Here is a 19,156-nt window from a genome sequence, read left to right as displayed (position 1 = left end):
CCACTCCCCCTAACCTATGAGCCAACTATCAACTCTCTTACCTTCCTCTCTCTTTTTTTGTCTTATCTCTCACACACACACACACACACACACACACACACACACACACACACACACACACACACACACACACACAGCATCCCCCATCAACAACTACTTCAAAAAGCTGCCGTATTACTGCAGTTATTGGTTCCTGTGTTTTGGTTGCTGTGCCCTGAGAGATTTAAAAGCTAAAGAACCAGTTGTGTTTTTATCAAAGCTTTTTCAGTCTGTTTGTCGGTTAGCAAGGTCTACAGAGTGTAGTACCAGAGAGAGAATTCAACTAAGAAAGAGATGTTCATCCCTAACTTTTCGAAGCATCACACCAAAATAAAAAATAAAAATCCAATTTTAAAAGATATCTTCTCTTTTGCCTTTTTAAAACTGGGAATCTATTTATCTGGCATCCCACTGAGCAGCTGACGTGATATGCGTTCTTTTTTTCTTTTCTTTTTGGCTTTGCATGGCCACTTTTAGACCAAGCAGAAAATGCATTGTTACATATTTTAAGCAATGTTTGATTATCTCTTGAAATATAAATGATGTTCCAGAAGATGCTGCATGCTTTATGCAAATACTTCTGACCTTATGAATACTGTACTTTTAAATGTGAACTATGTAACCTTTCAAAAGGCTAATTAACAAAGATGCTGAGGGTGATACCAGCCATCAATTCAGTGCGTTGGCAGTGTTTCTAATCTATACTTAAAAATTAATCCAACAGAGCAACAGTGATAGCACAAACAAGCTTCCAAAACCTCCCAGCATGTCATTTTCTAATCTACAACATGCTGACTACAACATCATCGGACAGTTTACAGTGAGGAAAATAGGTATTTGAACACCCTGCTATTTTGCAAGTTCTCCTACTTAGAAATCATGGAGGGGTCTGCAATTGTCATCGTAGGTGCATGTCCACTGTGAGAGACATAATCAAAAAACCAGAAACCAGAAACCACAATGCATGATTTTTTAACTATTTATTTGTATGATACAGCTGCAAATAAGTATTTGAACACCTGAGAAAATCAATGTTAATATTTGGTACAGTAGCATTTGTTTGCAAGTACAGAGGTCAAACGTTTCCTGTAGTTTTTCACCAAGTTTGCACACACTGCAGGAGGGATTTTGGCCCACTCCTTCACACAGATCTTCTCTAGATCAGTCAGGTTTCTGGGCTGTCGCTGAGAAACACGGAGTTTGAGCTGGAAATTTTATGTCATTTGGATTATTTGATTCTGAATGTGGAATGGTCTGCTATGGGGAAAAAATCTACTCCAAAGATTCTCTATTGGGTTTAGGTCTGGAGACTGGCTAGGCCACGCCAGAACCTTGATATGCTTCTTACAGAGCCACTCCTTGGTTATCCTGGCTGTGTGCTTCGGGTCATTGTCATGTTGGAAGACATAACTGAGGGAAGGAGGTTGTTCCCCAAAATCTCGCAATACATGGCCCCGGTCATCCTCTCGTTAATACAGTGTATTACCAACAGTAACCTTGGAAACGGTGGTCCCAGCTCTTTTCAGGTCATTGACCAGCTCCTCCCGTGTAGTTCTGGGCTGATTTCTCACCTTTCTTAGGATCATTGAGACCCCACGAGGTGAGATCTTGAATTTTTTTTTTTAGATTATGTGTCTCACAGTGGACATGCGCCTACGATGACAATTTCAGAGCCCTCCATGATTTCCAAGTGGGAGAACTTGCAAAATAGCAGGGTGTTCAAATACTTATTTTCCTCACTGTATATATATATATATGTAATTTTTCATGCCGTTGCCTAACGGATTATGAATTGTGAGCTGCATTTTTTTAGGTGGAGTAGCTTTCTAAATACCAAGTCTGTAAATGGAAAGCAGTGACGAACCTAATTGCTCATGTGCCAGGACATCTGAAAAAAGTGTAGGTTCAAAGGTGTCTGAGAGGATTTTGATTTGATTTGATTTGATTTATTTAATTGTAAGAGAGTGCCTTACACATGATAAAAGGAAATCAAATACAATCGTGGATAAAAACACAATAAAGTCCAAGACTTATTTCCATTGTGGTCCTCAACACACATCAGGACAAGACAAGATACTCAATGACATAACATAAAAACATTTTTCTTAAAGAAATAAAAATAGTAACTTGCCCTTTAATATATTCCGCAACCCTTTCTAGTAACCAGACCTTGATGCTCTTTTTAAAAGAGTTCAGGCTGGAAATGACTTTAATATGAAGATCTAACTTGTTCCACTGAACTGCCCCTATATAGGCAAATGTTCCTTTCCCTAACACTGTCTTAAATTAAAAAGGACACAGGTCAGATATGCTGCCACAAGTATTAATATTGTGTGTTTCCTTTACCTTAGTTATAAGACACGACAAAAAAATTGGGACACTACCAAATATTTTCTGAATCATGGTCAGTCTTAACATAGTAACACGAGACTCCACAGGGAGCCAGTTAAGCTCAACAAATTGTGACCTACCTATGTAAGACCTATGGCCCAAATTCAGAATTACTCTTATTAATTTATTCTGTGCTGTTTGCAGCCTCCCTTTGAGTATATTTGTTAGGCCTTCAAACCAGGAGGTACATGCATATTCAAAGTGATTTAAAATTAAGGCTTAATTAGCTAAGATGATCATTGTTGACCGTTCTAAAAATTTAGAATTTCTAACTAAAAACTTTGTGAGCCCAGTGACTTTACTCAAAACCTTATTGGCCATATTCCTGCCATCCAAGTTGTTTTCTAGGATGCAACCCAGGTATTTTACTGACGTTTTTGCACTGACCACAACATTATTCAAAATGACCCTAAATTCCGAGCATCTGTTCAATCTGTATTTTGAACCGAACAAGATGGCCTCTGTCTTACAAAAATGTAGTGACAGCATATTGTCAATCAGCCAGTTGTTTACAGAAGATAGCTCTGAGCTCAGGGTAGTCTCTAGTGTGGATTGTTGTTTATGAGACATTAAAAGTGCCGAGTCATCAGCGTACAAAAATAGTTCACATGAACAGGAGTCTACCATATCATTAATGTATGTTAAAAATAAGGATGGCCCGAGTATACAGTACTTCCTTGTGGAACGCCACATTCAACTACAATAGGGGCAGACAGTACTCCCCCTAATACCACCAATTGTTCCCTCCCTGATAGGTAAGACCTAAACCACCTACAGGTGGAGACAGCTCCACCTGTAGGTAATCCAGGAGGGGTTACAACTCCCTAATCTCCAAAAACACAAACACTGTGTATCCAAAGAAAGCAGGAGTAGGTTTTGTATGTCACGGTCACTCACCTTGTCAGCCATAATCATAGAGGAGCCTCCGTGGACTCCCAGGACTGGAAGTTGCGTCTGAACGGAGAGGAAGTCAAGGATCTGGGCAATGGCCTCCTGATCCGTGCCATCGGCAAACACAAGGCCATGGAGACGAGTGCGTGACAGAAGCTCACACACCTTGGGACACAGTGAAACAAACTCAGGTGTCAAACAAGATTTTTTGTGTGTGTGTGTGTGTGTGTGTGTGTGTGTGTGTGTGTGTGTGTGTGTGTGTGTGTGTGTGTGTGTGTGTGTGTGTGCGTGTGTTATAAACAGCATGTGTATGTGTTTAATATTGGTGAACCTACGCAGTATTTCTCACCTGTGTAATCACAGACTTTGGGTCTGTCTGGTTGATCCTCAGTATCACCACGGAAACGTCAAGGGCATCATCAGGGCGCCGAGATGGGCGGAGATCCTGATCGGAAATGTATCGCGTCTGGCCCATGATCACACCCACACTGAGACCTGGAGGCTTCTGGGACGCCACAGGCACCATCATCTGGGAGAGTAGGAGCAACAGCCAGCCTACTACACCCATCATACCCTGAAAACACACACACAAACACCAAAAAATTAACCCAAAGAAACTGTGACACTTTGTCAATCCTGAATTTATGTTACAAAGCTCATATACTAAGGCTGTAACAATATTTCTTTACCTTGAAAGTTTTCTGCCTGCTATGAGCAGCCTGTCACAGGTGCAGGTAAGACATTCTGTATCAGGATTTTCCCTGCCAGTGTTGTGGATTAGGTGCAGCACCTGAGCCGTTTTGGTCAGCACCTAAGCCGAATGAATGTAACTAAAAGACTTTTCTCAGATCTAATGATTGTAGTTGGATTTCTTTAGCAAGTTATGTCTTTAAGCTTTTTGAGTGTTATTTAATTATTATCTGCTTGAGCTTTTCCAATGTTTTAGACACAGATATGGTGATAATAATGGTTAAAAATGATGGGAATAAGAGATGCAAAACTACCACAAAAGGGACACAAACCAACTACAAATAGACGCCAAATGACCACAAACCAAGACCCAAAACAACCCCAAAGAAAACAAAAATGACCAAAAAGAGACGACTTAAAAGAGACGCAAAAACCCACAAAGAGACACAAAATGTATGAGGAAATTGATTTCTTTTTAATGAAAAACGTAACATTTTCTTGAGGAATGAAGCCTAAACCCCCCGCAAAACACATTCCAGGGCTCTAGAGTGCAACCAATTTGGTCGCACATGCGACCAAAATTTGTAAGGGTGCGACTAAGATGTTTCCTAAGTCGCACCGGTGCACCTAACGTCCTCGCATCCGCTGCCTCTCCACGAACTAAGCGATGTCGTTTATATTGATATGGTTTAATGTTGCGTTACATGACCCATTCCTTCTGGAAAGCCGTGCCTGTGTTTGGATCTCTCCTCCGCGCAGCCCCGCCCCAATTCACTCACACACGGCTCCCTTGCAACATGGAGAGACACAGCGCCGCCGGTCCAAGCTGCTGACATTTGTCTACAGTTTTAATTGTTAACACAGCTCTATATTGTTATATTGCTCTATAGAGGTAAACCTGTATTGGTACCAGTGTTTCCGCTGGTAACTCTCTGTTATTGCGGCCGCCACGGCAAAAAACACATTAGAAGTTATTGAATGCAACTAACTTCAGTTCGTTGAGTAATAGCATTTAAGACGGAGCATGCTGGATCTGGGCGAGAGATGTGACCCATGGCCACATTATCATAGTTCATAAAAATGCAGCACAGTGACGATGCAGACATTTCATAGCCTACACAAGACGTGTGTAACGCCGCTGACCCGCCAAAGCGCATTTGACCCGTGCTGGACCCATTCATAATGAGTCAGCCATCACTCTGTGAGTAGAATATGCTTCAGTCCATCACACTCCCCCTCTCTCCCTCTTTCTGTCTGTTTTTATTTTTATTTTTTTTAAGATTTCGGCCTTTATTTTGATAGGAAAGCTGAAGACATGAAAGGGGAGAGAGAGGGGGGAATGACATGCAGGAAAGGGCAGCAGGAGAGAGAGGGGGGAATGACATGCAGGAAAGGGCAGCAGGTCGGAGTCGAACCTCTATATATACCAACTGAGCAATCCGGGTGTCATCTTTCTCTTTTAATCAGTCTGTTATTGTTGTTAAAAACAAGTGAAGGAGCTTTCTCATATATATATATATATATATATATATATATATATATATATATATATATATATATATATATATATATATATATTTTAATATATCCTAGGCTATTTATTTCAGATAACTTTCATTTACATGTGTTGCAGCTGTAGCCTATATTTTTAAACTGGTAAAGGAAACCCTGTCTTTGCATTTTATTTTAATCACAATCTGTTTTAATAAAAGAGCTTGTAAAAAGTGGCTTTGACTTAAAATTGAACATTTAGCCGACTTTGTAAAAAAATACAGAGTTATATATCGTGTATCGCCATTCAGCGTTAACGACGACGCGAGAAAAATTGGGTGCACCTACATTTTGTGCTGGTGCACCTAAATAAAAAAAGTTAGGCGCACCAGTGCAACCAAGGCAAAAAGTTAGTCTGGAGCCTTGCATTCACCTAAGTCGTCCACAAAGCTAGGGAAAACATGTGTAGGTTGGGTGGTTGTGTCTCACGAGGGAGACCAATCACAGGGTTGGTGGTTCGGTCCCCGGGTTCATCCTGTCCCCATGTCAAAGTGTCCTTGAGCAAGACACTGAATCCCAAATCGCTGCCATCAGTGTGTGTGTCAGTGGGTAAATACTGTGTTGTCAGGTGTTTATATGTTCGCAAACTGACATGGTAGAAAATACTGATATGTCCTTATTTCATGAGCTGCTTAAATCTTATCAAAAAATAAAAAGTAATCCTAGATAACCAGCCTTCAAGGTGTTTATACAGTAACTCTGTAAAAAAGTCTTTTCTCAGGATTTCTAATCCCACAAAGTGTGTTTACACAGAGGGATTGACAACATATCGCCTACCAGTACATGCATAATGATAGGAAGAGAGCACGGTATGAAGCTAAAAGAAAAGTAACAAGATGAAACTTAATTTGTTGCAAAAACTGAAACTCCTTATCATTTTTATCTAAAAAAAAAATCATCTATCATCTAAAATCATCTTATTTTCTACTATTTCATATTTTTGTGTATATGATAACACGTTCATATTTTCCTTGTGTCCTATGAGAACAAGCAAGAACTCCCACTTTTTGCTATGTTTGTTTGCTTGAAAGAAGTTGAGTCACACCTTGTGAAACGAGTTAAAAATCGACTTCACCGTGTTGTGGACAGAATATATTTTGGATCATCAGAATACAAGAGTCATGAGTATTCTGAGCATGTCTTGAAAAACGCAGTAAGTGCTGTAAAACGACCCGCCGGGTTTCTCAAAGAGTGTCTTGTATTTATCTTTGATAAAAAACAGTGTGACTCAGATATGTGACCTGAATCAAATTATTAGTGCAAGTCTCAAGTGCAAAACCAAAGATTACATGATAGGCATAAACTGGGAGTTGTCCTCTTTCTGTCCTCCACTTTTCAAAAGTGGGCAACCATTAGGAGAGCAGGGTTAAACCTAACTTTATTTTTGCTAAAGTGCTAATCGGGCTTCATGAGACACCCTAAATCTCTTTTCCCCTGTCTGCCTTTATTTGAACATAATCTATGCCTGTAGGCAATGTTCAAAGTAAAGTGCCAGCTATTAATGAATAAAATAACCCAGGAATAAATGTAATCTGATTTACCCAAGTCATGGGGCTATGAGGGGAAACATTCCAAATCGCTAAAGGCACACAAGTGTCTGCATCAATCAATAACATTCACCGAGATGAAAAATAACATTTCTTTCAACTTTATATCCTAACCGGATTCCGGTCTAATACAGAGGAGTTTAAGCTCCTGTTCCCACTTTAGCTTACTCTGTGTTACCTTTTCCTGTAATGTGTACAGATCTAAGAGAAGCAGATGAGTAGAGGAAATGCAGTGTGAAATGCCTTGGGCTGAATGAGAGCTAATGAAACCATGATGTGAATGCTACGTTGCATCTCAGCCAATTTCTTACACCACCACAGTCCAGCAGAGCTGAAAAACACCCCAGGAGGAAACATCACGTCCACAAAATTAACCCACTGTCTCTGTATCTCTTCATCCTGCCCTCTTTTCATTTTCTTACTTTGCATTCATGTATGCTAATCATTTTCTCTTATGCATTTCTTTTTTTAAACTCTTTCCCTCTAATTCTGCCAATCTGTCTTTCTGGGTGGGTTAGTGTGTGTATCTGATCCATGTCATCTCACACCCGGTCTAATCAGGCCAGTTAGTCAAGTCAGTACTTTCCCAGCTTGCTCTCTCTGCCCTGGTGCCCACAGACTAGCCTGCAGCTCCAGCAGCACTTAGCATACGCCGCTAAATCACACACCGCTACACTCCTGTCCCAGGAAATTAGTGTCAGCTTCAACCAATGGGACCAGATTACACTAACTTTCCCTGGAGTTAGCATCAGGGCTAACATTATAAGAAGTCGAAGTGTACTGTGTCACAGCTTCCAAAATGGTCAACTGCTAATTTATGCTAAATGTAATTTATTTATTAACTGTATAATAACACAATACCATACACAGTCCTATATACCTATATATCTATCTTTATTTATCTGTAGTTTATTGTTGTTTTACTGTTTGTTTATTTTTGTAAAAATATTTAGCTAAAAGTTTTATTGTTATTCTTATACTGTATTTTTTCTATATTTTTTCTATTTAAAGAGTGTTTTGTAAGATGCTAAAATCTGCTGCTGGAAATCTAATTTCCTTGCGGGAGTCATCCCAAAGGGATCAATAAAGAGAAGTCTAAGTCTAAGTCTAAGTCTAACATAGCTGGAAAACTTTGGGTCACTGAGTGTTCCCGCTGTCTTGCAGGATTTGCATTTGTGCGTAAAATCATATCCGCTGACTCCTGTGGGAACTGTTTCCCCCTGTGTTAGCATTTATGCCAATATTTCCATAAAACTAAAAAAAAATCAAGATGTTAATAATTTAATAATATTCAGCGGCATAATTCTCTAGTATCTTGCCAAGGGTGTTACCTCTTCTAAAATGTCTTTTAGTATTCAATAGCTGATCACAGCAATAAAACGTAGGGAGCTTTTGTTGGTGCTCATCTAAACATGTTTACTAAATTGTACAAATTTGCCTCCAAGCAGCAAATTAGTCTAATATTATTTCCTTTATTTATTTATTTTTAAGTTAAATTTGCTAAAATGATGCCTCTGTCAAAGCACACCCTGTGCTCAAATGGTAGCTGGCATTAAGAGGCCCTCAAGCTGCCTCAGTGACAATGAATCAGAGGACGGGTTTTTCACAGTGTAACACAACCCAGAGGGATTTTCCTCGGATATAAGCACATTTTTTGGTTCAACAATGTTAGCCCTAACTCCTATTAAATAAAGCTCATGTGGGTGTAATTGCTTAAATCTATCGGTCCACAATTTCATTTTTTCATTCATCGCCATTCATGCAACTCAACATGGTATCTCTAGATGACAACACAAATTAGGCTCGCGGTATGTGGGCCATGTTTCCCCAAAATATCTTAAAGTGATACTCCACCCACAATCTGTCTTTTGAATAGCAACCACTCAACCTTTGTAGACTTGAAATGAGGCTGTACAAGTTTGTAGTTTCCTTATGAACAACAACATTCAGTCAGTTTCAATGGATTTTAATGCTAAGCAGTTTTCACTGTGGACAAAAAACGTATAAAAAACATCCGCAGAAACTCTGAAACTTCTGCAGCACAACCTACTTTTCCACTGTCCATTTACAGTATATGTTAAACACGTTCCTCTCAATCATTTTTTTATTTTTGCGAAGATCTATTTGCATGGAGCATTGCTTCAATGCTACAATTGTTACATCCATCATACAAAGCAAAGCCTCTCATGTATGTGGTTTTCCCAAAAATATTTGATTTTTGAAGACCATGTGTGACCAATCCGATACTGCTGTGTCTAGTGTTTCATATACAGTATATCTTATCTCATTTGTTTCCCTATTTTATTTTATTTTTCCAACTAATTATCTGCTATTTCTTTTTCTTAATGTGAAAGCAGAACATACAATTAGATCTTTGGATGCTATTGTAGCCATTTTAAAACAATAAAACAACACGGTTTGCCAGCAATAAATGCCATTGGAGTGGTGAGCTTCTGGACAACGAGCAACTAAAGTGAATGTATTTTTATACCAAATATTTAATAACAAGTTAGTAACAAAGTCATGTACATCTTTGAATGCCAATCTCATGCTTTCCCTTTTATCATCCTTTGATGATGTTGTGGTGTCCTTGCTTCAACAATGTTATGGTTCTACCTGAGAAGTGTGTTGTTGAAACTGAAAACGTTTTGTTTAGAAAGCGCATAGAAATCGTCATTTCTAAATCTAGTTATTTTATAATTAACGTTTGCTTATCTGCAACTTTCAAGAGAAAAAGTCCAACATCACCTCAACATTTAAACAACAAACAAATGCCTATTGCATTATATGAGATAACAGTTGGCTGTGATCTCTCTACAGTCAAGGTTGAATAATATATTACATTATATCATTTCTTTTGTGTGCTGTTGCACAGACACTAAGGTAGAATAAGATAGCAGCTGCCTCCCCTAAAATAATGTCTTGCCACCCCATCCAAAAGCATTTTTTTCAATTTGGTTTGTTAATCCCCATAATACCCAGTTCCAAACTAAGTGTCAGGGCCAGACCTATGTACATATTTGAGCTTGCAATCTACATTAAATAGCGTATGATTTACTAAAGCAGTAGGTTAACAGTAACTGGGACTGTCTTTTAGGTGCATTCTGCATATAAACGAGATCTCCAAAGATGCAGTTCAGTTGTAAAATGGGGATACAATAGGGTAATAAATCTTGAAAGAAATCAAGCCCAGAAAAATTAAAATGTAGTTATGTATGCTATAAAATGATCTTAAGGTTTGTAAAACCAATGCAATAGTCATTAAGCATATAAATTGCCTTTAAAAAAAATACATGCCACTGCAACTAGATGTCAAGTGTGCAATCACCGAAGTGCATTAGCTCATATTAAATGATCACAAAGCCACAACTCTCCACCCTCTTTATCTTCTTTATACTGCACTACTTTTCTTTCTAAGAAGCTGTCACTCTCATTTCTAAATAATTCACTGTAGCTCTCCTACACATTTTTCTGCTGTCATGGTGATTTCCACAGAATGCAGGATTATTAATTTTCATCTCCCCCAACACAACCTTCCTTTATTATACCATTTCAAATCTGCACCTACATTGTAGAGGCAAATCATTTTTTCTTGTAATTCTGACCCTTGAATATCAGGTGAGCCTTAAAAAATCTTTACCAGAATGTGCAGTCAACCACTTTTATGAAATGTGTTATGTGTGCAATCCTCCTTTAAATGCATTTGCATGAAGAAGAGAGGCACACTTCACTGATCGCACGCAAGTTATGTCTCAGATGAAAGGCAAACTGCGCTTCCAGGCCGCTGCACATAACATAACAAATAACATGCACATCAAGTGAATTTTATGTTGTCTAATGCTGTCGGTTTTGGATTTGCTAAACAATGTAACTTGACAACATTGGCAAAGTTAGTGTTGTCCTAAGTACTGTAGCTAACAGCAAATGCATAATACAGCCCCTAACCCTAACCCTAACAGCTGAACACACTCGTTGCATTCTTTCTACAATGGAAATCAAATATTCTTCAGAAAGTTCTTCCCAACTCTGTTGCAGAAGTTCCCATAAATGTGTGGCACTTGTAGGTTGCTTTGCTTTCACTTTTCTGTCCAGTTCATCCCAAACCAGCTCAATGGGGTTTAAGTCTGGTGACTGTGCTGGCCACTCCATGTTTTTAAGCTTACCATCTTGTTCTTTTTTCCTAAGGTAGTTCTGGCATAGCTTGGACTTATGTTTTGGGTCATTATCTTGCTGTAGGATGAACCCCTGACCAACTAGGCGTATACCAGAGGGTACTGCATGGCGCTGCAAAATGCTGTGGTAGCCATTTTGGTTCAGGGTGCCTTTCACTCTCTACAAATCACCGACCCTGCAGACTAATCTCATGAATTGGCATATGTATGACACGCCAATTTGTATTCCGTTTTTGCGTGTTATCAAGACGCATAATCGCATTTTTGCGTGTATATCAATGCAAATCGGCCGCCATTGACCTAAATTGCGAGTCATTTTTTTTTTTTTTTTTTTTTTTTTTTTTAATAAGCCTTACCCAATGTTTCTTTCCTAAACCCAACCATTTATTGTTGTCCTAAGCGTGTTTTTGTCGTTATTTTCCGTGTTTTGTCACTGTTTTGTGTTTTGTTACTAAAGCCTTTCCCTGTGTTCTTTTCCTAAACCCAACCATTTTTTTTTTTTTTTTTTTTTTTAACAGGCGTGTGACGTTCTTGCGATAGTACGTCGCGTTCTCGCGATAACACGCAACGTGGCGAGGCCACGTGGTGGGTATGTTTACATCAGCTGTATACAGCGTAGGCATACATGTGGATAGCTGAAAATGCGTACGTGTATATTTACGCAAAGTCATGATGCCATGTTGGACCCTGGATTCAGCAAAACAGCCCCAGACCATCACGCTTCCTCCTCCATGTTTGACAGTTGATGTCACACACTAAGGAACCATCCTTTCGCCTACTCGATGGCGTACAAAAATCCTGCGTGATGAACCGAAGATTTCAAATTTTGATTCATCAGTCCATAGCACCTTCTTCCAGTCTTCAGTAGTCCATTGGCAGTGTTTCTTGGCCCAGGCAAGCCTCTTTTTTTTATTCTGACGTCTTAGCAATGGCTTTCTTGCTGCAACTCGACCTATCAAACCTGCAGCTCGAAGTTTTCTCTTTACAGTTGAAACTGAGACTTGTTTATTACGACCACTATTAAGCTGTGCTTGAAGCTGTTGTCCTGTGAGCTGCCTATCACGTAAGCTGTTGATTCTCAGAAACTTGTCTTCTGATTCTGTTGTGGCTTTGGGTCTGCCAGACCTCTTCCTGTCAGAGTTTCCCCCAGTTTCTAAGTGCCTTTTGATGGTGAAGAATACTGTACTCACTGACACCTTGACTTTCTTCGCAATTTCTCTGTAGGAAAGACCAACATTCTTAAGTGTTATGATGGTCTGTCTCTCTTCCATTAATTGCCTTTTCCCCGCCATTTTTATGGCAACACACTACTTTCTGCAGTACAATACTGTTCAAATAATGCTCACGAGGGTACGACACCACAGTGTGTTCCAACAATACTTTTATACAAACAGAGGGGGTTGTAAGTAATCCAGACAAGTTGGAACACCTGTGGGAATTGGTAGCACCAACTTTCATGGCTTGATCAACCTCCATTGCTGCAGAACAGCTTTACGTTGTTCACACATTTCTTGTTCCCTGAAAAAGGCCTCAGTTTTGGGTAACCTTACTTTTTTTTTTAACCTCAGGCAGTTCACCACTTACCTTTGTACCATTTCAAGCTATTCATTGGACTTGAACTGCTAATATTTCAATAAAAAACAAAAAAAATCGGGGGGGTTCTAAAACTTTTGTGTGTATATGGTAAATAGAATTTTTTCTGTTGATGAAATGTTGATGAAATACATTCTGAGATAACAGAGACAGAGTTTAGGGCCGAGAGAGAGTTAAAAAAAGGGATAAAGGGGGGTTGAGGAAGAAAGGTAAGCTTTCCCCAACAATCTCTCTCTCTCTCTCTTTTTAGAGTAGGGCAGTTCATTGTTATATTTGTTGGGAAAGATACATAGTTAGAAGAAGGTAAAAGAAGAGTGTACCACCCACCATTATTGTTTCTTAGTTTTATTTGGCTGCAATATTACTGTAATAAGCTAGCCAAGCTTGTCACATTACTGGGCAGTCTGTGCTAAGTTGTGTCTCAGTTGGGTAAAAAAATTAAAACACTTTGCAGATGGTGGTATGACGTCTTCAAGCACATATTGGAAAAATGTTTAAAAGGTGTGGAATCCTTGAAAAAAAAAAACATTTTTGTTTGCTTTGTGTATTTATTTTTTATTTATTTTTAACCCTTTATTTTCATTTTCTTAAAGACAGCAAACATGCACAATGACACCAAGAAAGTACAATACATGCTACATTAAGCTAAATACTTGAATTAGAACCCACCCCCCCATATTTCAATATTGTAGAAGGTTTCTCCAAATGCTCTACAAACAAAAATAGTTTGTACATGAGTAAAGAGTGAACATATGCAATCTTTTATCTTAGTGAACAACAACAGAGATTAAAATAGTTGTAAAACAGCAATAAGGAATAATAATAATAATAATAATAATAATAATAATAATAATAATAAACATGAAGCTTGTTCAGTCCACCTTTAAGAATTGTCTTATTGGTTGCTTTGTGTATTTTTTATTGTTTTTTAATTGGCAGTAGTTTTCCTTAGTCAGTTTGATTGGCAGCAGATATCTTAAATAATTTCATTAAAGTTCACTAACACCTCATCTACTAAAAGAAACAAATAGTGCAGTGTCATAGATGTCACTGATAGGAGTAGAGCTACACAGAGTCAGTAATGTGTTGGGAATGCAATAGTGGCCGCTCCGTGTTAAGCATGTCAGGTGGGGTAAGTAAGTAAGCAGGTAAATCATAACATCTCCCTTCATCAATTTTCTCCTACGAGAAAATTCTGAAGATCTTTGAAAGACAATTGTATTGCTGTGCAGAACACGATTTTTGCACTGAACATGCTTGTTTGTGTAGGGTTTATGATACGAACATAAACCTAAGACTACAGCTGTAGTTTTTTTTAACATATTCTTATATATTCTTGCCAAGCTAAAGGCAATGGACATGATGATACAACTGTGAGGTGGGTGGCTTCTTATCTGTCAGGAAATACCAGCTGTAACACCCTGACCCTGTGCCCATAACCTGTAGAGTGCCACAAGGCAGTGTCCTGGGCCCCCTACTTTCTGTTTCGGCCAATTGGAGGCACAATTGACCAAGGAAATTGTAGGCAGGATTAATGGGGATGTCATCTTCTTTCATTACATAGCTACAAACTTTTTTTGGTTGAGATTTATTCAGGCCTACAAGTTGTTGTTAGTCAATTTACAGAAATAACTCTTTTTATGGGTGTCAATAGAACTTTTTATCATGTCTGCTTTCTGAAATACATTTTCAATTGTTTATTCCCTTATCTGGATGTCAGACATTAAATGATTGTTGTAATCTTAATAAAGGTTGTTGAACCATGTAAGCACCAGTACAGGAACAATAATAGAAATAAGTCTAGGACTACATTGTGGTTTCGTATTTTATAAATGTATAATAAAGGTTGTCAAACCGAATACCAAAAATATTTGATATTGAATCAATTGACTCCCTGCACTTTAGCAAACATATTTTGCAATTTCAGACTGGAACAAGGTACATGTTTTATGTTTAATTTGAAGGCAGTTTAGTCTGCAGTTTAGTCTTAGATATGGAAATTTTAGCAAGTGAGAAACAAACACCATATTTCATAATTATTCACAAACATAACACTACTGCCCTTTTACCTTTACTACAACTACTAAATGAAATAAGAAATGTTGATAATGGTTTTAATTCAAAGAAATCAGTCAGTGTATTCTCTCTAAATAATTTTAATACAGGTGCACTTTCACATCATACTCAAATATGCTTTTTCTGACCTGGGAGCACTAGGGTTTACATTTTTCAGAGATTGCTCTGCATTTACTAAAGCGCAGTGTGCATCATTATCCACCCACCCAGACACTGAATTGCAAAATATGAATGTTGTCTTTATTCGCAAGCGGGATATGGTGGAAAGGTCTTGTTTGAAATATCATTTTTATTTGTTTAACATTAATGTAAGGTCCAAGTGTCTTCCTGTTTGTCCTCGATAAAAACGCCTTACTGTTAGACACAGTCTTAAAACCCAACAGCCTTTTTCCACATCAAAATTTCAGCAATGCGGAGAAATGTGCGCACATGTGTTTGGGGTACACAATTTTGAGATTCTAAATTCAAAAGTCTGCAAATTTAAGCTACTAAATATTTAATTTTGCAATTTACCTTGTTGTCCGTGCACTTTCTTTTATGGTTATAACAGTCTATGTTCCTTAGCTCCTTAAAAACTTAGAGTAAAGGTGAATTTAGCAAAATAGGGGTTACATTAGTGTTTAGTGGGTAAAATGTGAGGGAAACATCACATTAGTGAAAAACACATGTCCATCGTTCAGTTGTATTAAATTGTAGTACCTTACCTGTACTATCAGTAGAGTACGTTATGATGCTATTTTCAGAAACAGGTGAAGTAAAAATGACTTCAGGTATTATCTATAATTTGAGTGAATTGAGTTTTTACATTTCATTAGTGAAATGTCCATCATAGTTGTTCTTTACCAAAATGTTGTTTCAAATTGGAGTACTCATCTCTGTTATGACCTGTTTTACAATGTTTTCTGTGTTCTTCTTGCATAGATTTAAATAATTTTTTTTCTCTTTACTCAAAGCAAACAGTGACCTTGTTATAGTGAAAGGAGATGATGTTCAAATTCCTCTAATGGACTAAAAAACAGCAAAGTGTATAAAAGTGTAGGAACAATGTCATATCTGCTTTAGATAACAAACAGACATGACAGTCAACAGTTTCCTTACAAACTATTTCTTAGGTACATAGTGGTTCAAAGTTACATTCACTTTTGTATTGCAAATCTAAGGTGGGGATAACTCAGCAGATGAAATGGCAAAATTGTGAAAATCTGTTTTTTCTTAGCCTTTCTGAGACTTTACCAGTGAACATGAGTGTCTAAGTAGGATGGGTTCTTTGTCTTTTCTTTCAAAGGTGCGCAGCGTTGGAAAGCGGGCGCAGGCCACGTCCTCTAGGCGCAGGAAGTCGGAACGTAAAGTCACCAGGATGGTGGTTGTCGTGGTGGCAGTGTTTGTCCTTTGCTGGCTACCATTCTACGTTCTGAATATCGTCAACCTCCTGATGGTCCTGCCTGGGGACTTCCGGGGGCTCTACTTTTTTGTTGTTGTGCTGTCCTATGCGAACAGCTGTGCCAATCCCATACTGTACGGATTTCTGTCCGACAACTTCAAGAGAGGCTTCAGAAAGGCCCTGTGCGGCACATCGCGCAGGGTGACGAACAACGACAGGGCCGGCACTGAGGTACAGCGGCCAACAGAGGAGTGGGGCGGCATCGTGCTCCAAGCGCAACAAAAATGTGAAGGAGTCATAAATGTACATAGGAAGGATTGTGTTGAAAAAGAAGATGAGGAAATCAATGGAACAGGAGGAGGGAACATACAGATGAGTGAAATATGCAAAAAATCACAAAATGGAAACCAAAGTGAAGTAACAGATGTCTCAAAGACACAGGTCGTGCAGAAAGGTAAACCGGAGCCGGAGCCAAGACAGAGTTCCAAACATGGAGAATTGGCTGAGAAAGGCCCAGGCTTTGATCCTGCTGAGGTAGTAGCCTCCACGGCCAGCAAAAGCAAAGACAGCAGGTCACAACCGGAAAATTCCTTGGACGATAACAAAGTGCTTGAAATCAGCTATCTGTAACAGATTACATAAATTCTGTGGATTTTTTTCCCCCAAAGATGCCATTTGGATCATTTCTCAGATATTTGAAATGGCTGTGAATATTACAAACTACAAACTACCGATTACATTACAGTGTTAGATCATGTGGGGTGACTACTTTACAAATTTGTGCAAATCTTTGAAGTTGGGGTCAGTTCTCCCCCCCCTCCTTTAGTGAATTATAAACTGATTATGATGTATTAAAATTATGAGAATTAGAATACACTATGATCCTGGAAAGAAAATGGTAGTCAAGGAGTGATGAGGAAATATTAAGTATTGTGATACTTGACTTTATAAGTAATTATAAAATGGTTCATGTGCTATGATTAATGTTATAAAGCATTATGACTATTTATGAGTGCTTATACTTATACATTGCTATAAACAGATTATAAACTCATACATGTGTTTATAATGCATTATGGACACAAAGTGACCAGAAATTATAGAATATTATGATACTTGACCTTATAAGTTATAAAAATGTTTTTTAATGTGTTATTATTATAATTATAAAGCATTATGATTAATTTATGAGCGCTTATAACTATACTTATAGTATAGAGCTTTATAAGCAGATTATAACACATTATAACTGTGTTTATAATGCATTACAGAGACAGGCTTCATAGAAAGTGTTACCTGCATGTATGTATCTGTGTATATGTGTTTGACTTTGAGAGTATTTGTGTTTGTGAGTATAGGAAGCAAGACAAAAAACACAACTACTGCAGAAGAAACTAAAAGTCAAAAGTTGAGGGTGGGGGAAGGAAGGTCATTAAAAAAAAGTTATTATGAAGCCGTACCATGGTGGGGGAAGCGTATAGTCATTCATTTAAGATTTCTCTAGTCTATATCCTTGACGTTCCACTTCCGGGATTGCTCCATTCACTCATTTAGGCCGGATATCCGTTGCCTTGGACTTCCTTTGTGTTGGCCTTTTAAACTCCTGTCAATTTAATTTAAGGACTATGGTTAACCTTTTCTCAGATCTCTGCAGGGTAAAGACAGCTAGCTAGACTATGTGTCCAATCTGAGTTTTCTGTTGCACGACTAAAACAACTTACACAACTTACAACGTACACATATTCCACCAAAACAAGTTCCTTCCGAGCCTATTCTGCAGCAACACCGCGGCTTTTCTCCGGTGCTTAGCGCCGCCCAAGACGATTGTGATTGGTTTAAAGAAATGCCATTAAACCAGAGCATGTTTTCCTCCAGACTCTCCTCCAGCGTGCTTTGGAGGAGGCAAAGCAAGACTAAGATTTTTCCGATCTTGGAGAGATAGAAAGGGGCCATATTGTGAGATAGTTTGATAAGCTCCATTACATTTTACATTAAAAGTGCACTTAGGAATAGGGGGTGAATGTTTGCATGTTAATAATGATATACCCTAAGTGTAACTGTTTTAGTCAAAGAGCTTGCAATGTTGGGTACATGAAACAAGGTAAATATAGATATAATTAACCAGATAGCACATTTTAGGGATCTGTTTGTTTACATGACAAACTTTTGCAGTAAACTTGTATTATTTGAAAACTCAGACTCAAATCCGAAAGATTAAGGGTCTGGCAATGAGTAATGAAAATTCGTCGCAGCACTGTCATCATCTGTTTAGCTCTGGCCCGCCTATATCAGATACACCGATGTGATTGGTGCAGCTCGGGCATAGTTAATGAGCATCATTACTGAATGCCACAGTGTCTCGCTGAGCAAATTCGAATTGTGCTCTCGCGAGAACTCTGGATTTCCAGGGTAGAGAACACCAAGAACACAGCACAGTATTATGAGGTAAGACTGGGCCATCCTTATAAATATAAAATGTGATTTGTCTAGCTTTCCATTATTAAAAGGACCTGAAACATTAAAATGACACACGACGGTTGTAGACAATCAGTGGTAAGCCTTGTTAGACAATCTCATGTAATGATGGAATAAATTCACCTCTTAATTTTTAACCAAAAACTGAATTTGTACTGATTTTAATGCATGACAAGTGCACCACTCTCTTGAACAATCTATTATTGATGAAAGTGAAGACATGTATTAATCCACCAAATGTCTTCTAAAGACTACATATTGCTGTAATAAGTTAAGGAAATAAAAGTATTGAAATAACATTTTTCCAGCTAGACAAAATGGCAAACCGCTAATCATGAATTAAATAAAGG

The 19,156-nt window shown here is 38.3% G+C and overlaps 1 protein-coding gene across 1 annotated transcript in view; it reads right to left on the bottom strand.

The window, feature by feature from the left end:
- grin2ab (glutamate receptor, ionotropic, N-methyl D-aspartate 2A, b) overlaps positions 1 to 19,156 on the bottom strand; it is a 105,332-nt gene that overhangs the window by 74,186 nt on the left and 11,990 nt on the right. The window contains exons 3-4 of the mRNA XM_028588581.1: positions 3,671 to 3,895; positions 3,328 to 3,486 (exon numbers count right to left, since the gene is read on the bottom strand). Of these exons, the coding sequence (XP_028444382.1) occupies positions 3,328 to 3,486; positions 3,671 to 3,895 (384 nt within the window). The remainder of the gene's footprint in view (positions 1 to 3,327; positions 3,487 to 3,670; positions 3,896 to 19,156) is intronic.

Source organism: Perca flavescens, chromosome 2, assembly GCF_004354835.1.
Source record: "Perca flavescens isolate YP-PL-M2 chromosome 2, PFLA_1.0, whole genome shotgun sequence".
In the NCBI taxonomy this organism is placed as follows: domain Eukaryota; kingdom Metazoa; phylum Chordata; class Actinopteri; order Perciformes; family Percidae; genus Perca; species Perca flavescens.
The sequence above is the reverse complement of the archived record's forward strand: the minus strand, read 5'-3'. Positions and strand labels throughout refer to the sequence as shown.